We start from the raw sequence: 27090 nt of genomic DNA, 5'->3' as shown, positions 1-27090 counted from the left end.
TGCTGGTGCTGGCAGAGAAGTCAACAGCACTTCAGACTTTCAGCTGGTTGCTAAATGAAACTATTTAAAGAATGCAGTTTTCCTACTTGCAGCTGCAGTCTAATTTATTCAAGAGGGACTCTGCCAACCTAGCCTTCTGTGACAGTGCTATTGGGCATGTGTCATTTTTGCCAGTGTATGAATGGTCTGTCTGGATCAACTTTGTTGAGAAATACAGCAAGTAGAGCTAAGGTCTAAGGTGGTTGTAACAGGTCCTCCAGAGAAGATGGGTAGCAGCTGTTGAGCAGACTAAAGGTGTTTCTTCAGTGTGGCAGTGCAGGTGTGCTACCAGTTCCATTGTGGCTTCCTAATCAGAAATAATAGCTGGGATAGCCTGTGCCTCCAGCTTCACTCTCCTCTGTGCTTATGTTGTTACGTAGCACTGCAGTGAAAGGGGTATATATGCTCAAGATGGTGAAAACTTGGGAGTTCTTAGCCAGTTTGGTACAAAGTAAATGCACTAAAATGGGTGGAAGCACACTGTATCAGGAAAGGCGAAGTTAAGGTCAAGCACGGGTGTTCCTACTTTTAACATCAGTAACTAGTAGTGACGGTTTGCTGCAGCAGTTGCAGTGTAGGCCATGTCACAGTGCCTGGCAGGCCTGTCCTCTGGAGGGAGATGCGGCCCGAGGCTGCAGGCACCGCATTCCGCGTCCTACCTGCTGACCACGCTTGGTCCCGCACTGCGCTGCGGCAGGGGCCTGGAGAGGGGGTGGACCTCTTCTCAAGGGAGCTTGGTCTTGTGATCACCCGGCTGTGACGAGAAGGTATTACTAGGTGCTCCTGACCAGCTGGAATCTGGAGGAATATTGAGAACTTCTTTGAACCCATCTTAAAAACTGGCTGCGATTCCAAGTCGAAGGGCTGCAGAGCGGGAGTCAAGGCTTGCCTGCGGGCTGCCTTGGGAGCGCTCGGGAGCGTCTCTGCGGTGACAGGGCCCGGGGCTGTCACGCCGCCGCACGTGGACTGAACTGGCAAGCTCCCCGAGACGGGCGGCGGGAAGGAGCAGGAGTTCAGGCGCAGGGCTCAGGCCGGGGAGGGCGCGCTGATCCACCCCTGGCTCTGCAGGCGGAAACCTCTCCTTGCCGACGGGCTTCCAGCCAGGAGCCGCCGCCTTTCTGCGGCCTGTCGCGGCTGCGGTGCCAGAGCCGACGGGCAGCCCGGGACGCCTCGCAAGCTCCCCCCGGCCCCTCCCGGGCGCGGGGCCGCGCGGCGCGGTGCGCAGGCCTGAGGAGCGAGCGTTACCCGCCCCCGCTCCCCCGCGGTTGGCGGAGCGCCGGGGCCTATCGCCCCGCAGCTCCTTGCGCTGTGGCTCCGCCCCCGCCGGCGAAGGACAAAGTGCCTGGGCCGGGGCCCCGCTCAGCCTCTGCGCCCAGCCGCGGTCCCCGCGCCGCCGCCGCCATCTTAGGAGGTGAGTGGGGGCGGCGCGGGGCGCTCGCCCGGCGGGGCCGCTGCTCGCCCCGGGGAGCCGGGCCGCCCGGCGGGTGCGGGGCCGGCGGGCCCCTGACGGGCCGCACCGTCCCACGCCGCTCTGCTGTTCTCGCCCCGCCGCAGGTCGCCATGTTCTCTTCCATCGCGCCGCTCGCCCGGCTCAACCCCTTCTACGCCCCGCACTTCCAGCTGGCCCAGGATGGGGTGAGGAAGCGCGCGGAGCCGGCGGAGGCGCCCACCGCGCGGCGGAGCTTGGCGGCCGCATCCGCCGCGGAAGGTGAGCGGGGCAGGGCGGGGAGGGCTGCGGAGGCGAGGCCTGCGGGCGGTGGAGGGGCCCGTGCCCGCGCTACCTCGGCTGGCGCGGGCCCGTGCGGGTCGGGGTGGCGGGGGGAGGGTCGGCGCTGAGCGGGGCCCGGCAGGAGCCGGCCCTGGGCCTGCGCGCCCGCTTGGAGGACGAGGAAGGGCACGGGCGGGGGAGGCGCTGGCAGCCTCTCCCCCTGCCGTGCGGCGAGTGCTGAGCGGCAGCGAGGATCCGGGAAGGGCGTACGAAGGTTTTAGCTCAGAGTAATGACAGACCCCCATGGAGTCTGTTTTGGGGGGGAAAAGGGCGCTTTTTCTGGCTCTGCTGGGCCTGCAGCCTCGGGCACTGAGGCTGTAGGCCCGTACTTCTTTCTTAAATGGAGAAGTGGGGCGCGTGAATCTGGATAATTTGAGAGACCGTCTCCCATCCTTTGTTTTTTTTTTCCTCCTGTTTATTCACAGCGGGACATCTAAATATCCAGACACATTCGAGGGGCCTGCAACTGTTCCTTTTTTTATTTATTTATTTTTTTTCTACTTTATAGTTGTGGGGCATACCCCAGATAGCTGTGCTAAGATACAGTGATGCATTTTATATTTAAGTGCAACTGCATCCCGTATGTTTCCCTTATGACTTTCAAGACTTCCAAAGGTCAAATCTTGGTGATACTCCTAATAGCGGAGGTAGATTTTAAAATTCTATTTTTTTAAGCAATTAATATCTTGAAAAGCATCTCTCTTACCTTTATTAAAAAAAAAATAAATTGAAAACTGCTTTTAGCAATATATACCTCTTATGAAGTACTGTGATATTGAAGTATGTTAATGCTTTTGCATGAGTGTTCATGTAATATATATATATATATAGAGAGAGAGAGAGAGAGATAGAACCGGGCAGTATATTTTATTAACTTTTCAAAAACATACTTCTAGTGGAGCGAGCTTGTTGATAGCTAACTAAAGCCATAAGTTGCTCTTTTGTATGCTAAGTGTATTCAGTACACGTACTTATTTCTTAAAAGCATTATGCTTAATCTTTATCCTTTTTGTAGGCAGGTAAGGTCAAATGTGACCAGAGTTTCTTAGTCTTTTTATTACTTCCTGCTGTGTTCGTTATTTCACATACCCCTTGGTTCTTTCGCCTTTGTCTGGGAAGAGTAATACATTGCAGAAGATATCTGAGCTTATGCAAGGTCATACAAAGTCAGTACAAACTGCAAGGTCTTTTGAGTTCAGCTCAGGGCATCAATCATAATGCAGCTCAGAGACAAAGTGTTTTATGATCAGCTGTTGGAATTTGTCCTTGTTAACGTGTCAGATCAGAAGCAGAGAAGTGAAATAGTTAGGATGTAGCTGTCTTAACAGAGTTGTCCTGTATATTATTTATATTTTGAGTAATTTCAGGGTGTTTGTCTTAAGTCAGGGTCTAGGTATGTTAGAATAACTTCTTTGCCTTCAGTACTGCATGTTTAGCAGTTGTCTTCATAGGCAACAGTTTTTAGGAAAGTGATTATTTCTGAAATAGAAAGTCTGACATCCTCTGGCTTTTTTCCCTAATACTGTTATGCCACTACAAACTTGAGTACTTGTAAGGAGCTCAAACCTAATGGATGATGGCTTTCTTAATTACTGTTTTTGAACACCTAACCAACAGGTCGGTCTGAATAACATTGTGATATGGCAGGTACATAAAGCTCTATTTTCTGTACCTTCTACAGATACCTCTGTCAGTTGGTGAGTGTGACTTCTAACAGTAAATTGTTGTGAAAAAGGGAATATGAATAATCACTTCTGGTACCTGGGCAGCAAGGTAACTACAGTAGGCCAAAGATACAGATAGACAGAGCTGCCCTGTAACACAGCCCCAGAGTCTTGTTCCCTGATTACACCTGCATAAAAGGCCTTGTTTGTGTAAACTGCAAACAGAATATTATTGCTGTCTGCAAAACTGCTGCCATAACCAAGCTAGTTTAGAGGCATGTGTAAGTCCTGAACCAGTGTATTTACAGTCTTGAGCAGTATCTCAGTTTAAAACATCTCCTAGGTTAGGCATTATCCTGACTGCTTTAAGTTTAGGCTTAATACAATGTCTGTGATATGGCATTTGATATTTTAGAAGAAAGAAAAAAATCACATTTGTATTGTCTTGGTGATTAATTTGGAAGAGTAAGATGAGAAATGTCTATGTAAAATATAAATTCAGGAATGTCTTGGTGAAAAGAAGTTCCCTTATAATAGTGAAGCTGCGAGCTGGATGAGCCTGCTAGTGTAAACTAGTGTCCTGCTGATGCTTTTGAAATGTGCCTTTTTTTAAGTTTGAAAAGGATTTAATTTCAGAAGCAAAAAGACAGGAGAAAGAAGCTCTGAATAAGATAAATTTTCGCTGTCTTTTGTTTTTAATTAGTGTTTCTCTGGAGATCTTAGTTGGTGTGAAAGTTTAATGTCGCTTCCATTATATTGGAGTAACATGACTACATCTAATGGCAAAAGAACCTATATTACCCTTTTCTACTCTGGGGCATGTTTTCCACATAGAGTATTGTTTTCTGTATGCTTATGCAGTGTTTTAGTTTTGCTTATATATATATTAATGCTAAGCATAGTAGCAGAACTGTGTTACTACCTTCATTTATGCTATTAATTGAAAAGTGGTGTTTTCTGGTTGCACATAATCATACCCTCTGTAGCCTCCAAAAATGGAAGAGGGAAACAGATTTTTGTTTTTCAGCTCCAGTAACTTTGCTCTATTGCAGTTTACGAAAATAACTTGCTCTTTTAAGACTGGACAGTTTTGTACACATTACTGTAGGGAACAGTGCAAATGAAATAGCCCTTGATTGAATGTGATCTGAAAGATTCTTTAACAAACCTTGTTTATGAGCAAGGAATGTGATGATTAATTTAATGAAATTCTATTTCATTAAATAGAAGCTGTATAAATCGGAGTTTCTGTATTTGAAAGAAAATTTTAAAATATGAGGAATCTAAAAAATACCTGAAAATATATCTGTATAAAGAAAACTACAACATTGGTCTTTTAGATCTGTATGGTGTCAAATACAGAAGTTGCACTATCCCAGAATATTTAACCGAAGAAGCTTTGTCTCCATAATATTAGAGAAACATTCTTGCTTAATTTCTCAATATAAGGAAATACTGGATATTGCACATTAAGGTAATGATTTCTACTAGCAGTTTCTGTGATTATTAATTTCTGTGGTTTAAATGTGTCATAAGGTGTAAAACTTTACTTTTTTACATTGCTTTTTTCTAAGGAGCAAATGCAATTTGCAAGGCCTAGAATAAAATCTTGTCAGTCCAAACAGTGTTAATTTAGAACAAGGGAATTACCTTTTAGTATAACACTACAGTTGAATAATACAGCATGGGAGATTATTTCAGTTTAATACTTTAGAGAAGGTAGCACTCTTGTTTCTTTTCTCATCTTTGTTGCCATTTATGATTGATCACATATATGTATTTTTTTTCCAATGAACTAGAATACAGCTGTGAATATGGCTCAGGCAGATTCTTTCTGCTTTGTGGCTTTGGTGGGATTATTAGCTGTGGAACAACACATACAGCACTGGTTCCTCTAGACCTGGTTAAATGCAGAATGCAGGTTTGTTCTGTATATTGGTATGTAGTGACATTGACAAAAGCATGTCCGGTGTGGTATAATTAATCTACTAATGAATTGGAGGCATTAACTATCCCCTGGACATGATTGTCCAGCAGTGCATGGAGTTGATGTAAAAGCATGGTGTGTCTTTGTTTTGCTGCAGAATACAGTTGCGAATATGGCTCGCTCAAGTTTTATGCTCTCTGTGGCGTTGGTGGGGTCCTAAGTTGTGGCCTGACACACACTGCTGTTGTACCTCTGGATTTAGTGAAATGTCGTATGCAGGTTTGTATTAACTTAAACCTTTCTGAAACTTTTTCTCTATGTTGCCAGCATATTTAGAGTTTACAGTAGTGACACGTTCTTTTCTTTCTGGATGGTGGGAAGTGAGTAAAATTGAATGTTGCTGTATCAAGTCTCTCACTGTGAGACTAACTAAATACCACTTATTAGAGAATCATAGGCATTTAGGAGAATCTGAATTACATTTTACTCCGTTTAAGGCATGTGTAGCTGACTGTATTTGCTAGAAGGCACCCTTCACAATGTTACAGCTTTGTTGGCTGGTAGGCTATCTAGCACTATTCCTGTGTTTTTGGAGGAAGAAAACAATATCTTTGGTGTTTTTAAGATCTACAGTTTTAACCTGGAGTGACATGCATGCAGAATTTGATCGATTAACATTGTGGATATCAATGCATGGCTTATGGATTGGATACTTCCTGATGTTGCCACTTTCAGTAGGGTGGCTAAAACTTAATGTGGTATCAGTAAGGCCATCAGTGCCTGCAGCTGGTTTCTGTGGAGTGGTTCTTGATTGAACTGAAACAAAGGTAGTCATGTTGCACTTAATTGGAGATACCAGCTTCCACATTTAAAAACATACTAATGGGTTTATTCAGGTAAATCTGTGCCTCAAGAATGAAGCAAATGAAAGCACACTTTAAAATTTCTGTTAATGACTTCCCTGTTGCATAGGCTGACACAGATTATAAAAGTGGTGATTTTGTAATGAACTGAAAGTAGTGAGGGAACTGTGAATTAATTAGACCTGCTGGTCAGGCTACAAGTACTGCATCTGATTGTCTTAAAAGGGTTATTCTTGATGGCTTTTATTTAGCATTCTTTACAAGAGAGGCTTCACATACTTGAGAGCACCTGAAATTCTGGTCTTAAATTATCAGTTTTTTGACACATGGGACAAACACAGAGTGCATCAAAGGTGTGCAAAATGCTTTCTACAAATGTTGCATTGGGACCAGGCTAGCTGACTATATGTTTAATTTCTGAAAATGTAGCTTAAGTGCACTTTTCTGTTGTTATGGACTTCGCAGTCTGAGATTGCTAGCTTGACTACTCATGCCTAAGGTTGAGTTTCCTGAGGAGGGGGAGATTGACCATGGGTAGAGAGGATGTAGCATCTCAAACAGTTCTTAATCTGACTGCAAATTGGGTTAGTGTGTAGAAGGCCCGAGAGCAATGTACAGCTGGGAGCAAGGCCTCATACTTAGCAGGCTTCAGCTGCTTGGTAAGTCTGCTCAGCTTGGGCTGCCAGTCTAGGGCTTCTTACCTAGAAATGGTGATGCTTTCCCTTCCTTCTCGTGCACTTAAAGGATAGTGGAAGAAGAGGAGGGTTCCATGTGGATTCCAGGTGTGACGTTGTAAAGCTTGTCAGCATTTATCTATTTACAGATCCAGTACAGAGCATGTTACCAGTCCTTCCCAGATTCTCCAGGAAGAAACCTGTTGCCTGCCTTCTCATGTCTTTTTAAGAAGAGGTCACCCTTTACATAGATTATAATTAAGCACAGTTCTCATACAAACATAGTCTCATTTTACAGTGCCCAACTTAAATAACCAATTTTCTGAAATTCAGAATCTTCAAAAATTGATGAACTAGCTCTCAAATAGATTTTTGCCAGACCACAAGACAAAACATGCCAACATTGCAAGTTGTCATGCATATCCTGTAGCTCTTTGGTTGATTTCTAATTTGGTATCTTCCTTCTTATCCTCTGAGGAAATGTTGAATTATGTCAAATAAGAAAAGTAGCTGTGTGATGTGGCTTAAAATTTGTCAGAACAGCCTGTTGAAAAATTTCTATTAAATTGTTTCATTTCATATGAAACAAAATTCTTTAAGTTGGTCTTTTAACTACTGATAAATTACTAATGAAATCTCACTCAAATATTAGTGTGCAGAAAGTAATTTGTATGTAGCCTTTACTGTGAAGTCAAAGTACAAGTGTAGAAATTCTGGAGTACTCTTTGATCTGCTTTGCAGTCCGTATCTGTGGAAGGATCAAACTAGCAGTGGACAAAATGACCTTTTCAGATTAAGAATCAGGTGAATCATCAGGCTTGGTTTGTGGTGACACTTGAATGTACATAGGTGTTGTGTGTAGGGTGGATGAGATAGCTGACAAAAGCTGTCGCAAATTTTTAAATAATCTGATCTAAATATAACTATACCAGTATGCTACTAACAGCATTAGAATAGTGATTTCAGTGTATCTTTTCCATAGACAAAGGAGTATTGTTGATTTGGAAAGCAAATGTAAAGCAAAATTCAGTTTGCTGGTTCTTGAGCATTGAGGAACATACTGGCTGTTAGGATTTGAGACCAGCAAGTAACTGCTAGTTACATTAGTGTAATTTTGTGGTGAGTTCCCTTTGTCCAGGGAACCTTAGGAAGCCAGCTGTGTGAGGAATTTTAAGAATGTTATATTTGGGATGAGGGTGTGAGAAGGGAAATGGTAAACTCTAATTCAAACTATTAACTGCCTATTCTGTTTAGGTTGATCCACAAAAATACAAGAGCATCTTCAATGGATTTTCAGTGACACTCAATGAAGATGGTGTTCGTGGCTTGGCTAAGGGATGGGCTCCAACCTTTATTGGATATTCCATGCAGGGGCTTTGTAAATTTGGTTTCTATGAAGTTTTCAAAATCTTATATGGCAACATGCTGGGAGAGGTAAGCCTTAAGTGATGTACATGAGGCTGTATATCCACAACTAATAGCATTAGTAGCACAGAGTAATCACAAAAACATGATTCATTAATAAAAATGTGTTTAAATTCACTTAGGAAAATGCGTATTTGTGGCGCACTTCACTGTACTTAGCCGCGTCTGCCAGTGCGGAGTTTTTTGCTGACATTGCTCTGGCTCCAATGGAAGCTGCTAAAGTTCGTATCCAGACACAGCCTGGATATGCCAACACTCTGCGGGAGGCACTGCCCAAGATGTTTGGAGAAGAAGGCATCTGGGCGTAAGTATCTCCTTGGGTTTAATTTTTATTTTTATTCAGGTTCTTGATGTTGAGTATTTTTTCTAATGAAAAACTTGCTAAACTAATTGTGACTTTAGCCTAGAATACTTCTTGGTCTTTGTATTTCAAGATAACAACTTAACATGTTTCAAGGAATCTGTGCTGAGCTGGCTTGTTAATTCCACATGCTCCTTAGATCCATCTTTGTGGGTATCTTTGTTCTGAGTTCTGCTGGATAACTTCAGTTTCTAGCAGTTCCAGTCAGAGATACTCAGCAACTTTTTGGTTGTACAGTCAAAGATGCTTGAGTCATTGGCATGTAAGAGTAATATAACTGCACGTTAGCTTTCTGTTCTGATAGAAGTGGCTGTAAATATACAAGTCATTTATCACTATCGGGACTTGGCTGGTATGCAGACATGAGCCTACTGCTCTTGGCAGTTATCAGTATTGCATTACTGCAGTGCATTGTGACCTAGAAAGTGACTACAAAAACAGCTCTGTGCCATAGGGATCAGAGATTCTAATTTGTGTTGCTGTTTTAAGTTAGTACTCAGAAACTAAAAAACTTAAATTTTTGTTCTGTATGTATTGTGATGCTTAAGCTTTATATTGTCAGTATTTAGAAGTTGTAGTTTCAAGCAACAATACTTCATTGAATACTGGATCAAATACTGGAGAAAATGTAACTGAGTTTGTCTCTTTGTTTAAGTTTCTATAAAGGTGTTGCACCACTGTGGATGAGACAGATTCCATACACAATGATGAAATTTGCCTGCTTTGAACGTACTGTTGAAGCTCTGTACAAGTACGTTGTTCCCAAGCCACGAAACGAATGTACAAAAGGAGAACAGCTGGTAGTCACATTCGTTGCAGGGTATATTGGTAAGGAGTTTTTAAGTTCTACACTTCATTAATGGACTAGCACAACTCTAGAAGGCTATCCCTTTCCAGGGTATTAAATGGATGTAAATAGAACGGGATAATTTACTTGTAATTTTTAAATGTGCAGGGAAAAAAAAAACAACACTTAAGTCTGTTGTTGGAAAATGGGTCTGTAGTAGGACAGTACTCCTCATTGTTCCTCTGTATTACCAATGTTAAATGTTCAAGTTCAGAACTCTCAGCTAATTTAAGTGAAACAGCTTGCATCTTTACTAGGCTGGGGAAAGCTGAAGGAAGGGGAGAGAAATCTGGATGGAAGGGCCATTTGCAATATTCTAGGATTCAGAGGAGTTCTGTTTTAGCAGGGTGCTCTAAGAGCAGAACTGAGTAGTTTTCTAATATTTGTGTCACAGTATAAGTATGTACCTGCTGTCCTTTTAGGATACCAGGAGGCTTGACATAACTTGTAGTAGTTCATTAGCTGTTTATTAGAAGATGTGGTTTCAGTTGGTTGTACTTAGTTTGCACAGTAATGGTGTAGCTAAAACACCACAGAACTAATGTCAAATTACTCTTTCAGCTGGTGTGTTCTGTGCAATTGTTTCCCATCCTGCCGACTCTGTGGTGTCTGTGTTGAACAAAGAAAAGGGCAGTTCTGCTTCACAGGTTCTTGTGAGGCTTGGATTCAAAGGTGCGTCCCTACTTTCATGTATTTTCGATCAAGAGTTTGTGGGGTTTTGTCTTTTGGGGAGGACTTTTTTTTTTGCCTGGCTTCTTACGCTGCTCACGGTTTATGTTTCACTCTGCAGGTGTATGGAAAGGTCTGTTCGCTCGTATCATTATGATTGGTACCTTGACTGCACTACAGTGGTTCATCTATGATTCTGTGAAGGTCTATTTCAGACTTCCTCGTCCACCTCCACCTGAAATGCCAGAATCTCTGAAGAGGAAGCTTGGTCTAACTGAATAGACAACTCATGGACTGACTGTGCTGGCTGTCCCAGTGATGAGTTTCATGAAACTTTTATATATTTGACTATGTAGAAAACAAACTCTATATGATGTTGTTATTGGCTGTGCCCTCATCCCACATGAGGGTTTAAATTCTACCACTGTCATTGCCTGAAATAAATGAGAAACAGAGTGCTTAGTGTCTGTTTACTACTGCATATGTAAGCTTCATTTCATAGCAGCAAGTACCTCGAATACTCTTCTCCCTCTCCCCCAAAGAATTTTAAAAATAACCTATTCTGTGCTTTAGGAACTATAGAATTATGAAACAGTTCTAATAAAAAGGATTACACTGTTTGCAGAGAAGTGCCAAGAACCTCTCTGGGCAGAACTGCAGAAACTTAACTGCAGTTCTGTGCACCCTAAAGCCACTTTTATTTGCCTACAAGAAGCTGTTACTGTAGAACAGCATGACTTCTGACTGCCTGAGCTGAGACTGCAGACTACAGGGCATCCTGGTTGTACTATCAGTGTTCTCCATGGAGATTAAAGGAACCTTGTATGTTACAGCCATTTCTGCTTTGAGAAGGTTATCCCAATGTAACTAACGTGTGCTCACTTCACTTATTTTTGCGTCTGTTGGCATTGAACCACACCAAAGAACTCAGTCCTTTTGATTGTATTGTGGGATTAAACAGTAGCTGCTACCTTAACAAAAGAAAATTGATGTTAATAATAAACATTCTCAACAATATCTGACCACTAAAAGCTTACTACAGCTTTACACTGAAATAAAAATTGCTTGCCTTTTACTGTAGAGTTGACAAACTTGCCAGCTTTTCCCTATGCTTGGCACTCCTGTAATTTGATTTTTTTTCCCCTCAATTAGTTTAACTGTAATCCTGAGTTTTGGTTGAGCCATGCACTTGTGCTGTGCAAGAAGCCATACCGATTGTTTTGGACCTTACTTGATACAAAGAAATGTAGGGTCCTAGACACGCAAGAGGAGACATGCAATATTTGTTCAGACAATGAATGTTTTTTCCAGCCTTTTACAGAGAGGAGCATGCTGCCTTATGTGTTTCACCTGTTCAGCCACCCACAGTTGATTATCACAGTGAGAAAAATCCAGAAAATGCCCAGTAGTGTATATAAAGGGTTCACAAAATCCAGTGCTACATGGCTCACTTAGTAGAGCTGGAGCTTCAGTGTTTTAGTGCAAGACTAGATGTGCTGCCTTGTAGCACTTGAGCTGATTGTACTGAACTCAGCTGGGCAATCGTGTATGTTCCTTCCTCTTCACTTGGGTCCTTCAGAGTTGAAGGGATAACTAAAGCAGGTGCCACTGGAGTAGCATAAATCTAGTGACCACTGTATATTAACTGGAATCTGATGTTCCTGCTATCATTTTATAGAGTGTTAAACTTCTCACCCACTGGGAAAACCCTCCAGCTTCCAAGATTTTTGATGGTTAATGCTAAATAAGCAAGCCAAGCCTTACTTTAAGTTGCTACCTTTCAAAATGTGGAGTAAAATCTAAAACTGCTCTATTTTCCTATGCCCATGACAGTAAACGCATTCTCCGAGTCTAAATAAAACATTTGTACAAGTATTTTGGTGTTGAATTAAATATATTTCATGATACAGGTTTGTACATCCTGTTTCCCCATAATATGTGGGAAGCTTTGAAAATACTTAGCTAGTAATTAAATGCTCCTAAGAGCTTCCTAGGAGAAGAGCATTAAATATGACTTGATCTTGTATTGAGACCATTGATGTTAAATCAGCTTTTGAAGTTAACTTTTGTACATGGTTCAACATGTTAGAAAAAAGTTATTTTGTTTACTGAATATAATCATTTCTTTAAAAGCATCTTTGCAGGAAAGCATCTCCCATTCCTAATCCTGGGAAAGTAAAGCACTTCTAATTTTAAGGCTGGCAAAAGAGTGAGACGAACTTGGCTCATGCCAAGTGAGGTGGCCTGTTGAATAATCCAATGATAACCTAAATTTCTCACGACATATTCTATGTGTGGAGCAAAATTATGCAATTTTTCACCTTTATGCAGCCATTTTAAATATGTGCAGTAATACGAGAATCTTAAATCCATTTCCTGATTGCTCAAGGGTAGACTTCAAACTGTCTTTAAAGGATGCTCAGATAATTTTATCCAGGTAAATGGAGAGAAGACTAGCAAGGGGCAGCTGGCTGTTCCCCATTTCTGTAACTGAGAAAGGGAAAACATACTAAGTGCTACTTCCAGTGTTGTGTTTCAGTGGAAAACCTGGGAGGAGGAGAGAATTGCCTTACAGCTGCTGCCTTTGTTGACACCATGGGCTTGTTGGGATGCTTGAGCTGAAGGGGTTAAACGTACAAAATGCTGTTGTTTAAAGGGTCACCCACTGAAATGTGAAATGAGCTTCAGTGGGTAAAGCTGTAGTAGTAGTATTTAAAAGGTTAACTTTGTCATTGATAACTTCTTTAGAGCATGAAGTGTGGTGTGTTTTCTGCTAGTGAGAGAATGGGGCAGAGGAGCAGCAGTGCTGATGGACTTGCACTGTCATTGCAAGGGCAGTTCTGTACCGAAAAGAAGCACTTGCATTCTGAACCAAGTGAAACTTAGGTAACTCCAGACCAGTCACTAAACCCAAAAAGTGCTTTTAAAACATGGACTGTGTATATGCTGCTTGTGTATATTGTTTTAAGAAGGAAGTAACATCCTTCCTTGCTATTAATAGAGCTGAGATCAGCTCAGCTCTCTGGATTGAAGTGTACTGTCTATATGAATTTGGAATAACAATTACATTCACACCCTGTATTTGTACCAGGTTGTACTACAGATCAAATGTGCTGATAGTTGCTGAAATGCTTGTTGCATATCATTTTAAAATGGGCTGTAAAAATACAAATAGTTGTAATTCATTTACATTTCTACATAGACGTGATGTAGTTCACAGTGAAAACAATAAACATCCTGCTTTTTTATAGCAAATATGAGTACTTTGTATAGCTGAGCTTGCGTAGCCACACAGCCTTGCTACAGAACATGATCTTTTTAACTCCCAAGTGATATGGGAGAAGGATGTTGCCAGCAGAAACTTCTTGGCTGAACGGATGTGTCGGTGTCCAAAAGTGGATTTTAATGTGTTGGCATTACTTTGCTTGTGTCATTTTTCAGCACCGATGTCTTACTGCCGCTGTTTTGTTTTTTCCTTACAAGTTGGTGACAGGAATATAATTGGCCAGTTCTACACCTGTGTACTCACATAAAAGCAAAGATGTCCTGAGGAATACTGTAGGTTGGGCTGCATGAAATGATACTAGAATATAATTTTTTCAGTTGGAAAAGACCCTTAAAATCCAACTGTAAACCTAACCCTGCCAAGTCCACCACTAAACCATGTATGTCCCTTGAGTACCTATGTTTTAAGTAGCATAGTTGTAATTTTCATTATTACCCGAATCAATCACTTAATAAAATTGTCAAGAATATAGCTGAGTGGCCCTAGAAATCAACTGATAAGGGGCTGTAGTTTTACTGAGCTGATGCTTTCCCCACCACAGACAGTACTAAACCAGGGAGGCAAGGGTATCAGTCTGCTTTATGTTTCTGCATCTTGCCTCATCATTTCCACTGTAGAAAAAGCTTTGCCTCTGTCCTTAGGCCACTGTAGTTACACAGCCACTCTCAAACTTCACTTAATTTTTTAGCACAGTTGAGCCCTGTGCTAGAAGGGCAAACGAAGATTTGTAATACCTGTGCAGATTATGGGAGAATTCTGAGGTGTGTAAACTTGAGATCCAGATTTTTATTTTATTTTCCAAAGTAGGCTTTACCTCTGTGACTTAAAACCTTTTCTCTCTAGCTTGTAGCAACAAATTTCTGAAAGGACCATCAAGCTTTCAACCTGCACTTCCTGGGAAGGAAGGGCGAGTGGTTTGCATACATCTGTAGATAGAGTAGAATTAATGGTTCTGTAACATTTTTTGCATACTTTACTTCCCATGAAGACCACAAACAGGACTGTGTGGTTGGCTTTTCCCTGTTAGATGTGTTCTGAGATTTGGAGGTTATTCATCTGGGAGTCAAAAGTGAAATCAACAGTTGTTTATCTGGCTTCTTTTCTGGTTCCTGCTCCAAAGAGAGCATGTGCTCTTTTCATCCAGAATGACCTCTTCGCTGTGGGAAGACTTCTCTGATTAACTGTGCAGCTGGAGTGTATTTTCCACTTCTCTTCATTTGTGTAGACAATGCTCTGCTGGTTCTCCAGTTCTTCCAGTGAAGGTTTTCACTGGTTATTGACCACAAATGATTCATTCAGAGTTGAAGACAAAACAAACTACTATAGTCCCTGATGCAATTAACACACTTAACTGCTAACTGCATCACATGGGCTGTAGTGAAAGATGAGGACAGATTTCTCCCACAGCTGTATCAGTATTTTTGGTAGCTGTGTCTATTGTACTGGGTGCTCTTCTCTACAGGACCTGACATGAACCACGTGGTTATTTTCAGGGGCTTGCTTAAGAATTGTGTGAAAGTACAACGGGACACCATTTGGTAAACAATATCCACAGATGCATCCTAGGAAAACTAGTCTTTGACAGGTTTATCCTTGTGGTCTGTCAGGTGGACTGGAAGGGAGTAAAATAAAATTGGAGGTAGGAGCAGACTCATAACACAAAGAGGAAAACTTGATGAAACAAAGCATGTCATGTTGACTGAGGGCAATGAAGCAAGCAAGGTACAGAAGACCAGCAATATGAAGCAGGCCAAAAGATGGAATGCTGAATGTGGAAGAGAACAGTGAGGGAAGAGAATGGTTGTGTCTTCTATCAAGACTGTTCCATTCTAGCTGCAAGATGTTCAGCTATGATCACTAAACAACTGAGAAGTTATAAAGGCCTTACTGTATGCTTATACTTCTTAACATAATTTCATTTATGGGGATTTTTTATGCTGGATCTCTCGTAATTGTTTTTAATAATAAATTTGATTACTATTTAATGCACTTTTCTCCCTTGCCTCTGCTAAACCCATTCCCGTGATCTTGTTACTTCAGTCTAGCAACTACTGCATTTTCAAATGTCTCCAATCTCTTAAACTCATGTTCTTCAGCACAGAAATACTACCAGTGGCTCATATCAGACTAACCTTTTAGGACCTAAGTAGCTTCCCTCTGCTAATTCTGCTTCTCACTGTAGAATTTTACAGGCTAAGAAACAATGCATGAGAAATGCTGTCCCCACACAGAGTTCTAATTTTAAAAGCTTAACAGTGCTGCACAGTAATTATAATTTACAATTATTGAGTCTCACAGAAAATCTTACACTATTTACTCCATCTAAACATGCAACAGACTTCTTGCAAGGCATCAGCAATACTTCTGGGCACTGCTTGCTTCACTGCATTTACCTCTTTAAATATTATTATAAAAAAAAAAGTCCTATAGTTTACAAAAAACATAGCATACAAATATACTAAATTGCTACTGCAGTTTGACTAACTCTTCCTTTAGTCCATCTGGAAAACACAATTTTATTCCTTTGGAGCAGAAAAGGTAAGCTGAAGATCTGTTGGTCTTGGATCATGCTTTCTTCATGAAAGCAAACTCTAAAAAGGTTAGAATAACATTTTATGCTTTACACTGTTTTATTATACAAAACAAGCTATTTATTAAATATCACGTCATAATTCAGAAAGACAAATACCTGCACAGAGACATGGCTTTTGCTCATATTGTAGCTTGTCCCTTTAAATCATTATGATGCTCTTCTGTCCTCTTCAAAAGAAGAGGACAAATCTCTAGTTAAGTTTCAGTATGCTTCTAAATGAAGCCTTTAAATACTGTCTTTCTTCTTAGTACTATACGATTGAGTTCACACTCCTCAAACACTACTGTTCTTAAGGCAGTTGCATTGCACAGTGATCAGTTGATGTCCAAAATCTGGGTTATTTCATCTTTTATATCTTTGATCTCAGTTTGAACTTTTGTTAGATTGGCCAGTTTCTCATTCAGTAAAGCAATTTCCTTCTCCCGTTGCAATACATCCTCCACTAATCTTCCTATTCTCAGTGTAAGGTCATTTATTAACGGCTCCATGATGGCAAAATCCTTTTTAAGTCTGAACATCTTGGGTTTTAAATCATTTGCAAATGTAACTGTCTTTAGAACTTTCGCTCTGTCACTTTCGAGATTCAGGAGTCTATCCGAGTGCTTGTTAAAATCGCTCCTTAACTCAGACAATGCTGTCTCAATTTGCTCAATTCTTCTTGCACTACTGGATGCCAGGCTCTGTAGTTCTGTACTTCGGTCAATGCTACTGGTAAGCAGGTCACCTATGGTTTTGACTATCTTCTTTTCACCTTTTTCTACTTTATCTTCTAGTGTTTGCAGAGACTCTGTCAGCACATTCACATCTGAGACTAGGCCTGAAATGCGCCTTATGTCAGTTTTTACTGTCACAACTGTCAAAGTTACATTTTTTGCTACAGAGGCTGCATTCTGTTCAGTGCTTGAGACTGCATGAAAAAGGGTTGTTAAATTCTTCTGCAGTTCTTCATCTTTTTTAATTATGCTGTTAGACCTTGTTTTCATTGTATAAATATCTTCCTGCAGATGTTTGATGTGAGAAATTATTTTATCATCTTCCAGCTGCTCCATTAAGTTCTGAGTCTTTTCACACTAGAAGGATACAAATAAAAATATTTTACAGGATTCCTAGCTAAACACCTCACATCAAAATCAAAGCTGGACCCCAATGAAGTATCTTACTATTCTGATACTGAAATGGAGTGCAAACTCTGTCTTCAGAAAATAAACTTCTGTTATGACATAACAAAAAATCGTGTGTTTTTTTTTTCCCCCCCAGTATACATAACAACTACAAATGTTACTACTTCTTTTATGAGAGCAAAAACTTAAGCAAGGTGCTATATGACTTTCCAACATGACCTCTAAAAACACAAAGCATCAAATATAATCTCCCTCTGATTTATGGAAATGTTTGTATCAGGCCTATAATCTGTGTGATCCGGACACATGTACAAAGATACTCAGAAACCTTTAGAAAGATGGCTACTTTGAAATTTCCTTACGCAAAAAAACATAGAACCTGCTTAACTGATGTGGTTTTATTTTGGGTTAACATAATATGAATTTTGAACACGTTATTCACAGAAGAAAAAGCCGAAAGAACTAGGCATGATTCCCTTTTGTTTAAAAAGCCACCAAAACATTTCAGTGGAGAAACATTACTTAAACAGCCAACCTCTGTAAGAGCTACTTTAATGCAGGAACACTCATGCTGCTGTTGGATTTTTGGCTGAATTTTTTAGTTCACTTTTTGATTTTTTTAATGGTTTTCAAATTTGAGAGGAAGAAAGGAAAATATGAGTGACACTATCCTGTCCAATCCCAATAAATCAGTGTAGAACTTTGAGACAATAAAACACCAAATGGGCAAGCTGAAACACATTCTAAGAGACTATAATTAGTTTCATACTAATCCTTTTCTTGACACTAGTAGTAAAAAGCATCACCAAAAGAAATGTTTTTACAGTGTTGGTCATTCCTCACTAGCAAAAATATGTTTGCTTAAAAACAAAACAAAATTTCTGTAGTAAAGAGTTGTGATGGTTTTATAAGTAATACCCTCTAAGGATGAGGACTTCCTGTTCCATCTTGTATACATGCAGCTTTCGGTGGGGTCGAGGGTGATGGAAGACATTAATTTGGGGAGCATTCCACAGGTAATTTAGCCATCCTTCCCCAAACATACATGAAGTAGAAACACATCTGGCAAAAGTACTTTAAAAACATTTCCATATATTTCTTAATGGACCGCTGAACACTCAAGTATTTATTCCACACTTTTTGGGAAGAGCAATTTATTTTTAATTAGATTATGCATGAGGACAGGGCAAGCAACTACATTTTTTTTTATTAATATCACTGTAAACAAGTACAAATATATATATAAGTATGTGACATGGACAGACTTTATAACATGGAGAAATGCTGGTTAAACAGTCTCTTGAACTGGGAGCATTAACTGTTTCATGAAGATTTCAGTAGAGTTCTAGGTAACTGAATGTACAAAACCAGAATTTAACTTAAGCCTGATTAAGGCATCCATGTTATGGGTTCATACTGTCTACTAAGTAATCTCCTTTTCTGAGTTCAGAAATAGGAAATTATCAAGACCTAAGTCTGTAGACACAAATTTATGGTGGTCCTGAGATCCAGATTTCAATGTACAGCTATCAGGCCTGGCAGGCAGTACTACAACCTGTTGAAGTGTTTAGACCTGTGGATAAATGAGACATTCCCTGCCCCCAAGTACATAACTCCATGGCTTTCACTAGTTGCTTTTGCAGCTTTTGGTTCACCAAACTTTGGAAAACAGTGTCAGTGATGTCATTATGGTTTTTTTTCCCCTTTGAAATGCAAAGCAACACCAGATATGTCATGTAATACCTAACAGAGAACATTCTACAGAAGAAAAGGTTAAAACTTATTTCTAACAGCACCAGAACAAACAAATAAAACCACAATACATGCCACCCGCCCCCCGTCCCCCCCCGACTAATAGGGACTGATCACACCCAACTTGCAAATTAAATGGTGCAAGAAGAACCTAAGAGGAATACCTGGTAATAAGAACTTAACTCTGTATGTAGTCCAAAGACTTCAATGGCAGAACAAAATTATACCAGGGATTTTATGAAGTTTGAAAAGGCTGGAAATGAGGTCTAAGGAAGCTATTTACATGGGGTCAAAGAAATAAAAAGTAACACCAGCTGCTACGTAATCTGCTTATAAATACCTGTACAAGAAAGCTTCTCAGTAAGAGGAACTTTACTAGTGCTTCCTCTAAGGCTGTTGCATCTAAGCTTCAGCTGTTAAAAATGTGCTTAGTGCTTTCCTGCATGTAATAAAACATGTAGATGCCAGTAACAACTCTGACATTAAGAGGTCTGTACCATAAGCACAAAACCATTACGGTATATATTACATTAAAAGTGAGGTACAATGCATATTTGCCCAGAGAGATTAAGTTAAATCTAAATACTTGGCTTAAAATACCTTTTTTAAAAAAAACCCAAGCTTTTAATATATAAGCTGAAAATAATCCTTAAGAAAAATACTAATTTCCTCCTTCAATAAAATATTCCTGCTTTCTTGCCTGTTAAGTTTGCCTTTCAGTCTGATCCAATGCCTATTTAAAGTAATAACAGTATTTCAGCTATCCATAACGTGTTGGAGTCACATTCTTTATAATAAATTAAAGTGCCTTTTTATAAATTAAAACCCAAAGTCCAAGTTAACTTATCTCAATTCTGGTCATTTTCTAAGTTATAGTTTTCTAAAGTTATTTCTTTTGCTGTTGAAGATACTTCTAGATCATGTGCTACTTCTTCTAAAACCACTTCATTCTGCACTTTCAAGATGCTGTCATTGTACTGCATGCTTTCAAAAACCTTCTGCATCGCCACTGTAACAGAAACAGTTTTCAACATATCCTTTTCCACACTATGTAGCTGTGTTGTCAAGTCCTCTATCTTTTTCTCCATACTTAGCAATTCACTTGATAATCTCAGAATAGAGTGAATAGCATTTTCAATTGTTGGCAAATGGGTCTTGCACTCTTCAAGTTTAGGTTCATAGTTTACAAGTTTCTGATTCAGGTCTGTATCCTTGGCTACCAGACTATTCTGTTCTTCTTCTAGCTTTTCAACTGCCTTTGCATGCAAGTCCAACTTTTGTTCAATTCTAGAGAATTCATCATCTTCTTGCCTTTTTAGTGTTCTAATATTTCTGTCTGTACTGTCTTCCAAATCTTTTACTCTTTCTGAAAGGGATTTAATTCTTTGGTCAACTTCATTAATTTGGGAAGTAACCTCTGTATGTATGAACTTCACTTCAGATTTTAAACCACTAGTGTTCGTATTCATTTCGTCCACACTTCTTCTCCAGGAATTTGTAAAATGTTGGACCTTCTCATTAATGCTCTGCATCTTTCTAGAGAGGATCTGTTGATTGTTCTGAACATCATTTATTAAGTTACGAAGAGAAGATATTTCCTGCTCAAACTCAGTCATCACAGAGGGGGATGAGGCAGCTTCTCCTAGGACACTTTCAGAAGACTCAAGCTGCATTTATAACACAAAACAATGTCCATGTCTACTTAATGAAAGAACAGAAAACCATTTGCATTTATTTAACAGAGAATGAAGTCCCTTAGAAGCCACTTTACTTGTTACAAAGCTCCTCTATATGACTTGTTTTCATCTTTAAAATATTGTTGATTAACCTGACATGAATAAGTCAGAGAAAGGAGTTTGTTGCTGAATTTCTGTACAATACATGCTATTTTCTTTTTTGTCAATCCCTTATTTTCCATGGTGGTGTTGTTTTGTTGTTGTTTTGCTGTTTTTCTAAAATACATCACACTACCTAAATCCCATGTAACATCTTGCAATCTGAAGTGCAGTGTATAAATATCCAAATTACATCATGTATCAATGACAAACTGTGAGATCAGTGCTAAAACAACATCACTGGCACAAGCCATGCTATACTCTCATGATTATCTATAAGACAAAGGGGTAGCTAGCTCAAGTTTTCTGCTTGGTAACATCACACATAGGTAAGAAAATGAAAAAGCAATGAAAAAATATTACTACCACTTCATTATGTCTTTCATATTATAAGAGGTCTACTACGTAAGTATGCCTCAAAGTTTTCTTCAAATCAATGTATATTACAATTAGTATAGAACAGTAGTAGTAGAATGAAGTATGTGCATTAATCTAAGTTTTATAACTAGTTTAGTGTCTGAAAAATAATATTGAGATACAGCCACTATTTGCACATACTTGAACAATGACATTCACAGGCAAGTAGAACACGATAAAATTTTATTCTAAAAGTCAGTTAAATTTAAATAAATGACAACAAAGTAAAATAATGGCAAATGCTTATCAGAGATTATCCAAATAAGGTATTAATTATTACCTTTTCAGAAATGAAGTTAAGTCTATTTTCCATATTCAATAACTTTTCAGTTTCTTGCTGTAAGAAATTGTACTTTTTTTCCATATCAGCAATTTGACCTGACTGCTGATATAGGAACCTGCAAATTATAAATAAATAAATAGTAAGTAACTACATAGTTAGCATATTTTAAGTGTTCCAAGACCTGATTCACAGCAATCTGTTACTGCAGCAGTTTGTGTTCGCAAAATTTGCTAGATCAATACATGAGAGAAAAAATAAAAAGGGTTTAATGAAGTTGATCTGTCTTCATACAGGAGTTATCTTCCAATACAAGTGGAAAAATAAGGAAAGATCCAGAGATGTTCTTTTTACACAGCATGCCATTCAAACAGGAAAAATATCTGATAAGCCTAACACAGGGAGACCTTTACATGTTCGTAATGTATTATTTCACAGGTAAGGCAATATTTTATTGGTAAAATGTTATTCAACAGGTAGAAATAAAGAAAAAAAAATAAATTGGACTTGCCTTTGGATTTTATTTGGAAAGACAGGTTAACTCTAATGTTGTTTAACTGTAATAATCCAAGAACATCTGGTGCATTGTGGCAAATCTTGTATGGCTAGTGTTATGATGATGCTGGCTTTGAACAGACAGTAGAGCTCTGTCCTGTGCTTTAGATACATAGGAGAATACTGTACTGGGACCTTGGGAGCTTTCCAAACTGCAATTACTTTGTCCAGTTAAAAGAGAACACCAAGCCAAAAAAAACCTCCAAATTTTGTAAGATGTTCATTAATCCCGACACAAGATTTATTGTAGACTATGCAGGGCGTCCTCCCAGTAGTAAAAATAATTTTATCTAGAACAACAGAGTTTATTTAAAATACTTGTGCTTTCATAAATTGTTATTTATTGGTATTTATTAGTACATTGCACAGTAATTAGGAGCTTCAAAAGATCTAGAATCATCTATACTGATTTAGTTAGGCAATAAAAGTTAAAATGTTAGCTACAGCTAGATAAATGCAAACCAGACATATATATACTTTATATATGTATATATGTTTAAGTAAAGAGAAGCATCACTAATAATTTTATTCTACTATGGCTCTGTTTCTTCAAGATTTAGATAATAAAATCTAGGTGATATTAAAAGAACAACAAATTTTACCTTAATTTTCAGATTGACATAAAGGCAATAATCTGGCCTACTTTATTCCACTAGAGTTCTAAGAATTTAATCATATGGTTTTGGAAGAAGTTTCAGTTTCTGGAAGTAAGGTGCTCATGCTGCTAAGATACTCTAAAACATCCTTTACAAAGACATTTGACCTTTACTTGAAGTCTCCACCTGAAGAACAATTTATCACACTGCTGAGCAAATTATTTACAGAAAACTCTACTTTGCTTCTACTGTTGATTTATTTACTTGCCAAATAAGCTTTGTTGTACTTATTGTCAGATTAAGCTGCTCTTCACAGTTAGATGTAGTCTCCAAAGCAGATATTTACAATTCATGAGCAAGGCACCTTTTAAACTTTCAACACAATAGAACAAATTAAGCTCCTATAACCTCTAGCTCTATAACCACGCTTTCATACTTGTGAACAATACTATTCCTTTTTTCACCCTTTCAGCTTCTCCAAGTTTCTACAATCACTTAACCCAAACATTATATTCAAATGTAACCAATCTTATTACCCATGAGGGAATACAGTGCAGAACACAAAAGAAAACATTAACATGTCCTTTAGAGGGTTACCTACCAGGTCAGCATCTGGCAAAAGGCAACTGACATTATACTCAAAGCAGTTCTTGAGTCCAGCCAAAAAGAACTCCGACTATTCCTGGTCCTGGTACTTCCCCGCTTCCCACAATTAGTGTGCTTCTCAACATTTTGTAAACCTTCATTGGTCTTGGATGAAGAACTACCTTTTTTCCTCTCCTTAATTTCTGACATTTTGTGTTTTTAAAAAGCAGAAACAAAAGAGAGAGCTAGGAAAAAAACCCAAAAGAGTCAAAACCAGAAAGGACCTGTTACTTCTAAGCATCCCCAAATACAACCTTTTGCCCTTCAGTTAAACAAATATATTCCCAAAAAATGCTTCAGCTTTTATTATGTCTTCTAGTTAAGCAAACTTTCGTCAAGTGTCACAATACTTTCATAAGACTTTGCAAAAAAATTTGTTTTCAATACTGTAGAGAACTGCTTTCACATTTTCTCAAACAGATCTGACTTTTCAAACTTTATCTCATTTCACCTTTACAGAAATATTTCGCCTGTTGCACGATAAGGCATTTTAAAGATATTTTTATCATTGATTTCTGTCCCAATTTCATCAGCGATTTCACTACTTGCAGACTAAAAAAAAATACATTCTTACCTACTCCACATGAAAGGAGAAAATACATTTTCTCATTTTTAGAAATGAGACTGCAAATCAAGATTTAATTTAGAAATAGTTCTGTTATAATTACTTAATGTCACCCACAGACACCAGTTAAAGCCATTAACAGAAAAACACAGATTTATGAAATAATGCATCTAGATAAAAGAAAAGCTGTAATTTCCTCTGCTAAAACTGACATCCAAATAGATTCAAGCAATGTGAATCTGCAGTTTCAAAGACTACAAAAGCTCATATTCTAACCAACCAAATGGAAGTACAGAATGGAATTTTTAAGCCTAAAATCTTCCAGGATACTGCTCAAAATAGACTAGATCCTTAGTGGATTTGGTTTAGCACAGTTTTTGAGACAAAAATATCATGCTTCTTTCTGGATCACACTGCAGTAGTGAAACTTAGTCGCATGTCAAAATATAAATATTTAAATATCAGAGATAATTAATGTAGTCACTTTGTAAAAGGCACCGTTTAAAAGCTGTCACAGGAGTATGAAGCTTAGAGCTGTGTGTGAGTCGCAGTACTAGGAAGCATGCTCGGACTGAAGTATGTTCGAAAAAAGTATCTCTTGCTCTCCCCCTAAAATTAGCAAAAATGATATAACTTTTAACACCTCTGGGATTGAGACCACGTATTATGAAGTTAAAAAAAAAAAAAGGAAAAAAAAAAAAAAAAGCGCGATCTGACTGGTAGGTAGAGAAATCGTTCAATACAGGAAGAAGACCTCAGCTGTAGCAAGGGCAACTTCAGAGCGGATCCCCGTGCGGTACCGAGCAACGAGTCTCCAGAGACCCTCCTGCCAGCCCCTTCCCCGCCCCTCTGCCCAGCCCCGGCCCCAGCCCTGCCTGCTCGGGCCCCGGGGCACCGAAAGAGACCGACTCTCCCCGACCTCCCCACGGCACTTCCACACCCGCTCCGCCCTCGGGGCTCCCAGCAAACTCCCCTAGCCCAGAAGCCCCCACCCGCCCTCGGAGCACGCCTGAGGACACCATCCAGCCCCAGCCTCCTCCTGCGGCCCTGTCAGCCCAGCGGCCTCCTGCGGCACCACCGCCCGCCCAGCACACCGGGCCACCTTCCCCTCCCTCCCCGGGCAGTCCGGCACCCGCTCCGGTTGCCGTCAGGGCTCCTCCGCCAGATCAGCCGCCGTACCCTCCAGCCTTTCCTCCGGCCCCAGCTGCAAGACGAAGCGGGCGGGACGGCCGTCCTGCCCCGCTGGTACCACGTTTACACGCCCGCAGCCCCGCCCCGGGCCAGCGCCGGGCGCCTCGCCCCTGGCGGCCGTTGGCGGCCGTTGGCGGCGCCGCCTCCGCCTGCGCTGCGCTGCGCCACGTCAGGCGGGCGGGCGGGGGGCTCGGCCGCGGCTCCGCAGCGCTGCGCCGGCGCGGGAGCGCGGGCTTTGTCCCGCGGGGGCCGGCGGGCGGGGACTGGCGGGCGGGGACTGCGCTGTCGCCGGGCAGGGGAGCGGGTCGGGCCGCGCCGGCGGTTCTCACCGCCCCGGGCGCCGGAAGAAGGAAGTGCTCCGCTGTTTCGTTCTCCCTGCGGCTGGTCGCGGCGGCTCTGGTGAGGCGTGTCTGTGAGTGAGGTAACCCTTTGTTTTGTGAGTTTATACCTTGTCTGTGAGGTGCTTTCTTCCTGTACGTGCTTCACGTTTGGATTGATTAGTATTTATTTCTTTAAAACTGGATGTTTTTCGACTGGGGAGCTTTCACATCGCCTTCCTAAGCCGTGCGGTGGGGTAAAGGTAGGGTGGAAGACTTTTCTAACCACGTAATTTTCAGTGAAAATAGGAAATTATGTCAGTACCCGGATCCTGAAGGAGGGAGCGAAGGAAAAGGTGAACACTTCGACAGGCAGCCGCCTGCCTGCTCTGTGGAGGAGCTTGCAGTTCCTGATACGGAGCCTGTGGTTGTTGGGCAGTACTGTGATCAGAGAGATCATTTTGAGCATTTAAGACTCTCAGGCAGCTGATCAGTACTGGGAAGCCTTTACATGGTAGACAATGGCTCTCGTCTTCTGTCGTCTTAAGGCTTTTTTTTTAATTATTTTTTTTTTAGTACATGGAGGAAGAATGCAAGTTCATAGTTGGAGGTCTTAGAGCAAGTCCAGAGGAGGGCCACGAGGATCATCAGAGGGCTGGAGCACTTTTCCTGTGAAGTCAGGCTGAGAAAGTTGGGGCTGTTCAACCAGGAGAAGAGAAGCCTCCAAGGAGACCTTATAGCAGCCTTGCAGTACCTGAAGAGGCCTACAGGAAAGCTGGGGAGGGACTTCTTGTAAGGGCATGTAGTGATAGGGCAAGGGGGAATGGCTTTATACTGGAAGAGGGTGGATTCAGGTTAGACATTAGGAGGAAGTTCTTTAGTGTGAAGGTGGTGAGACACTGGAACAGGTTACCCAGGGAAGCTGAGGATGCCCCATCCCTGGAAGTGTTCCAAGGCCAGGACGGGGCTTTGAGCACCCTGTTCTAGTGGGAAGTGTTGCTCCTCATCCAAGGGGGTTGGAACTAGATGATCATTAAGGTCCCTTCCAACTCAAACCATTCTGTGATTCTATGATTGAGTGTTGACAAAGGACAGTATAGCTCAGTCATTGTCAGTGTTGGATGCTTCATCTTTCAGTGTGTGTCAAGATCAAGGGTACTTGTATGGAAGACAAGGTTGAGTTTATCTCATGGAATTTGGTACACAGGAAGTTTGTTTTCTGTTGTAGTTCTGTCCAGTGCTGTCAACCACAAAACCAGACCTCTTTCTCATCCTGTTGTCCCAATCTCATGATATAAGGACTTAAACAAATGGAGGGGTGTAGTGGGTGTGGAGAAGACCTTTTCAGAGACATTTAGCAAGTTCCTAGTATATAAGAAGCTTGCACAGACTGTGATTCTTCACTCTTTCAAGTATTCATAAACATGAATTCATAGAAAAGTGGAAAAGGACTCAGATATTTTTCCTTTTTTTTTTTTTCAGAATTAGCAGTACATATCTGCTTTTTTAATGAACACTTCCATTCATGTAGTGAGCACAAAAGTTTTACTGTGAGTCTGGCTAACTGTTAAAGGTTGGAATTATTTTTATACCTACTTTGTATGCCTCCAAGTGAAGTAATCAGAGAAATACTGTAGTCAGATGAATTGTAATAATGTTTATTATTAATATAAACATGATGGTTTTATTAAATATAATAG

The 27090-nt window shown here is 40.4% G+C and overlaps 3 protein-coding genes and 1 non-coding gene across 14 annotated transcripts in view; 3 read left to right on the top strand and 1 right to left on the bottom strand.

Moving 5' to 3' along the window:
* Positions 1-1342: 1342 nt before the first annotated feature.
* On the top strand, positions 1343-10695 carry SLC25A3 (solute carrier family 25 member 3). 2 transcript variants are annotated; one of them, XM_051642828.1, is made up of 8 exons: positions 1343-1450; positions 1594-1747; positions 5556-5677; positions 8190-8369; positions 8483-8664; positions 9377-9549; positions 10130-10240; positions 10359-10695. In XM_051642828.1, exons 2-8 carry the CDS (start codon positions 1600-1602, stop codon positions 10517-10519), a joined length of 1077 nt encoding a protein of 358 aa, XP_051498788.1. In that variant the 5' UTR covers positions 1343-1450; positions 1594-1599; the 3' UTR covers positions 10520-10695. The 2 variants fall into 2 exon arrangements, with proteins under 2 accessions (XP_051498788.1, XP_051498781.1); XM_051642821.1 differs by lacking the exon at positions 5556-5677 and adding an exon at positions 5271-5392.
* LOC127380321 (small nucleolar RNA SNORA53) lies at positions 8847-9086 on the top strand. Its single transcript, XR_007888479.1, has one exon. It is a non-coding gene; the product is annotated as a small nucleolar RNA SNORA53 (small nucleolar RNA).
* A 5048-nt stretch (positions 10696-15743) lies between the features above and the next one.
* Positions 15744-25160, bottom strand: IKBIP (IKBKB interacting protein). Of its 8 annotated transcripts, none has more exons than XM_051642761.1 (4): positions 25062-25160; positions 23274-24491; positions 21522-21639; positions 19078-20656 (listed from the first exon to the last, which is right to left on the bottom strand). In XM_051642761.1, the coding sequence occupies exons 2-4, from the start codon at positions 23465-23467 to the stop codon at positions 19838-19840; spliced, it is 1131 nt and encodes a 376-aa protein (XP_051498721.1). In that variant the 5' UTR covers positions 23468-24491; positions 25062-25160; the 3' UTR covers positions 19078-19837. The 8 variants fall into 8 exon arrangements, with proteins under 8 accessions (XP_051498740.1, XP_051498721.1, XP_051498712.1 ...); XM_051642752.1 differs by having other exon boundaries at positions 23274-23502; positions 25062-25154; XM_051642807.1 differs by having other exon boundaries at positions 23274-23452; positions 25062-25123.
* Positions 25161-25382: 222 nt separating this feature from the next.
* The window catches only part of APAF1 (apoptotic peptidase activating factor 1), a 37637-nt gene continuing 35929 nt past the window's right edge, over positions 25383-27090 (top strand). The window contains exons 1-3 of one of the 3 annotated variants that reach the window (XM_051612974.1): positions 25383-25494; positions 25967-26080; positions 26873-26963. The gene's annotated coding sequence lies outside the window, so the exon portion shown is untranslated. Of the gene's footprint in view, positions 25495-25519; positions 25654-25966; positions 26081-26872; positions 26964-27090 lie in introns of those variants that run through there. The other 2 variants (XM_051612981.1, XM_051612989.1) reach the window with 2 other exon arrangements.

The sequence above is a fragment of the Apus apus genome, chromosome 1 (genome assembly GCF_020740795.1).
Source record: "Apus apus isolate bApuApu2 chromosome 1, bApuApu2.pri.cur, whole genome shotgun sequence".
Classification (NCBI taxonomy): domain Eukaryota; kingdom Metazoa; phylum Chordata; class Aves; order Apodiformes; family Apodidae; genus Apus; species Apus apus.
This window is presented reverse-complemented; position numbering and strand designations above follow the sequence as displayed.

Excerpts from the sequence above, each read along its gene's own strand:
- IKBIP (XM_051642761.1), bottom strand. The coding sequence starts at position 23,467 with ATGTCAGAAATTAAGGAGAGGAAAAAAGGTAGTTCTTCATCCAAGACC. Across the intron at positions 21,640-23,273 it reads TTTTGCCAGATGCTGACCTG|GTTCCTATATCAGCAGTCAG; the intron begins GTAGGTAACCCT and ends TATAATTTGCAG. Across the intron at positions 20,657-21,521 it reads TTAACTTCATTTCTGAAAAG|CTTGAGTCTTCTGAAAGTGT; the intron begins GTAATAATTAAT and ends TTATAAATGCAG.
- SLC25A3 (XM_051642828.1), top strand. The coding sequence starts at position 1,600 with ATGTTCTCTTCCATCGCGCCGCTCGCCCGGCTCAACCCCTTCTACGCC. Across the intron at positions 5,678-8,189 it reads TAGTGAAATGTCGTATGCAG|GTTGATCCACAAAAATACAA; the intron begins GTTTGTATTAAC and ends TATTCTGTTTAG. Across the intron at positions 8,370-8,482 it reads ATGGCAACATGCTGGGAGAG|GAAAATGCGTATTTGTGGCG; the intron begins GTAAGCCTTAAG and ends AAATTCACTTAG.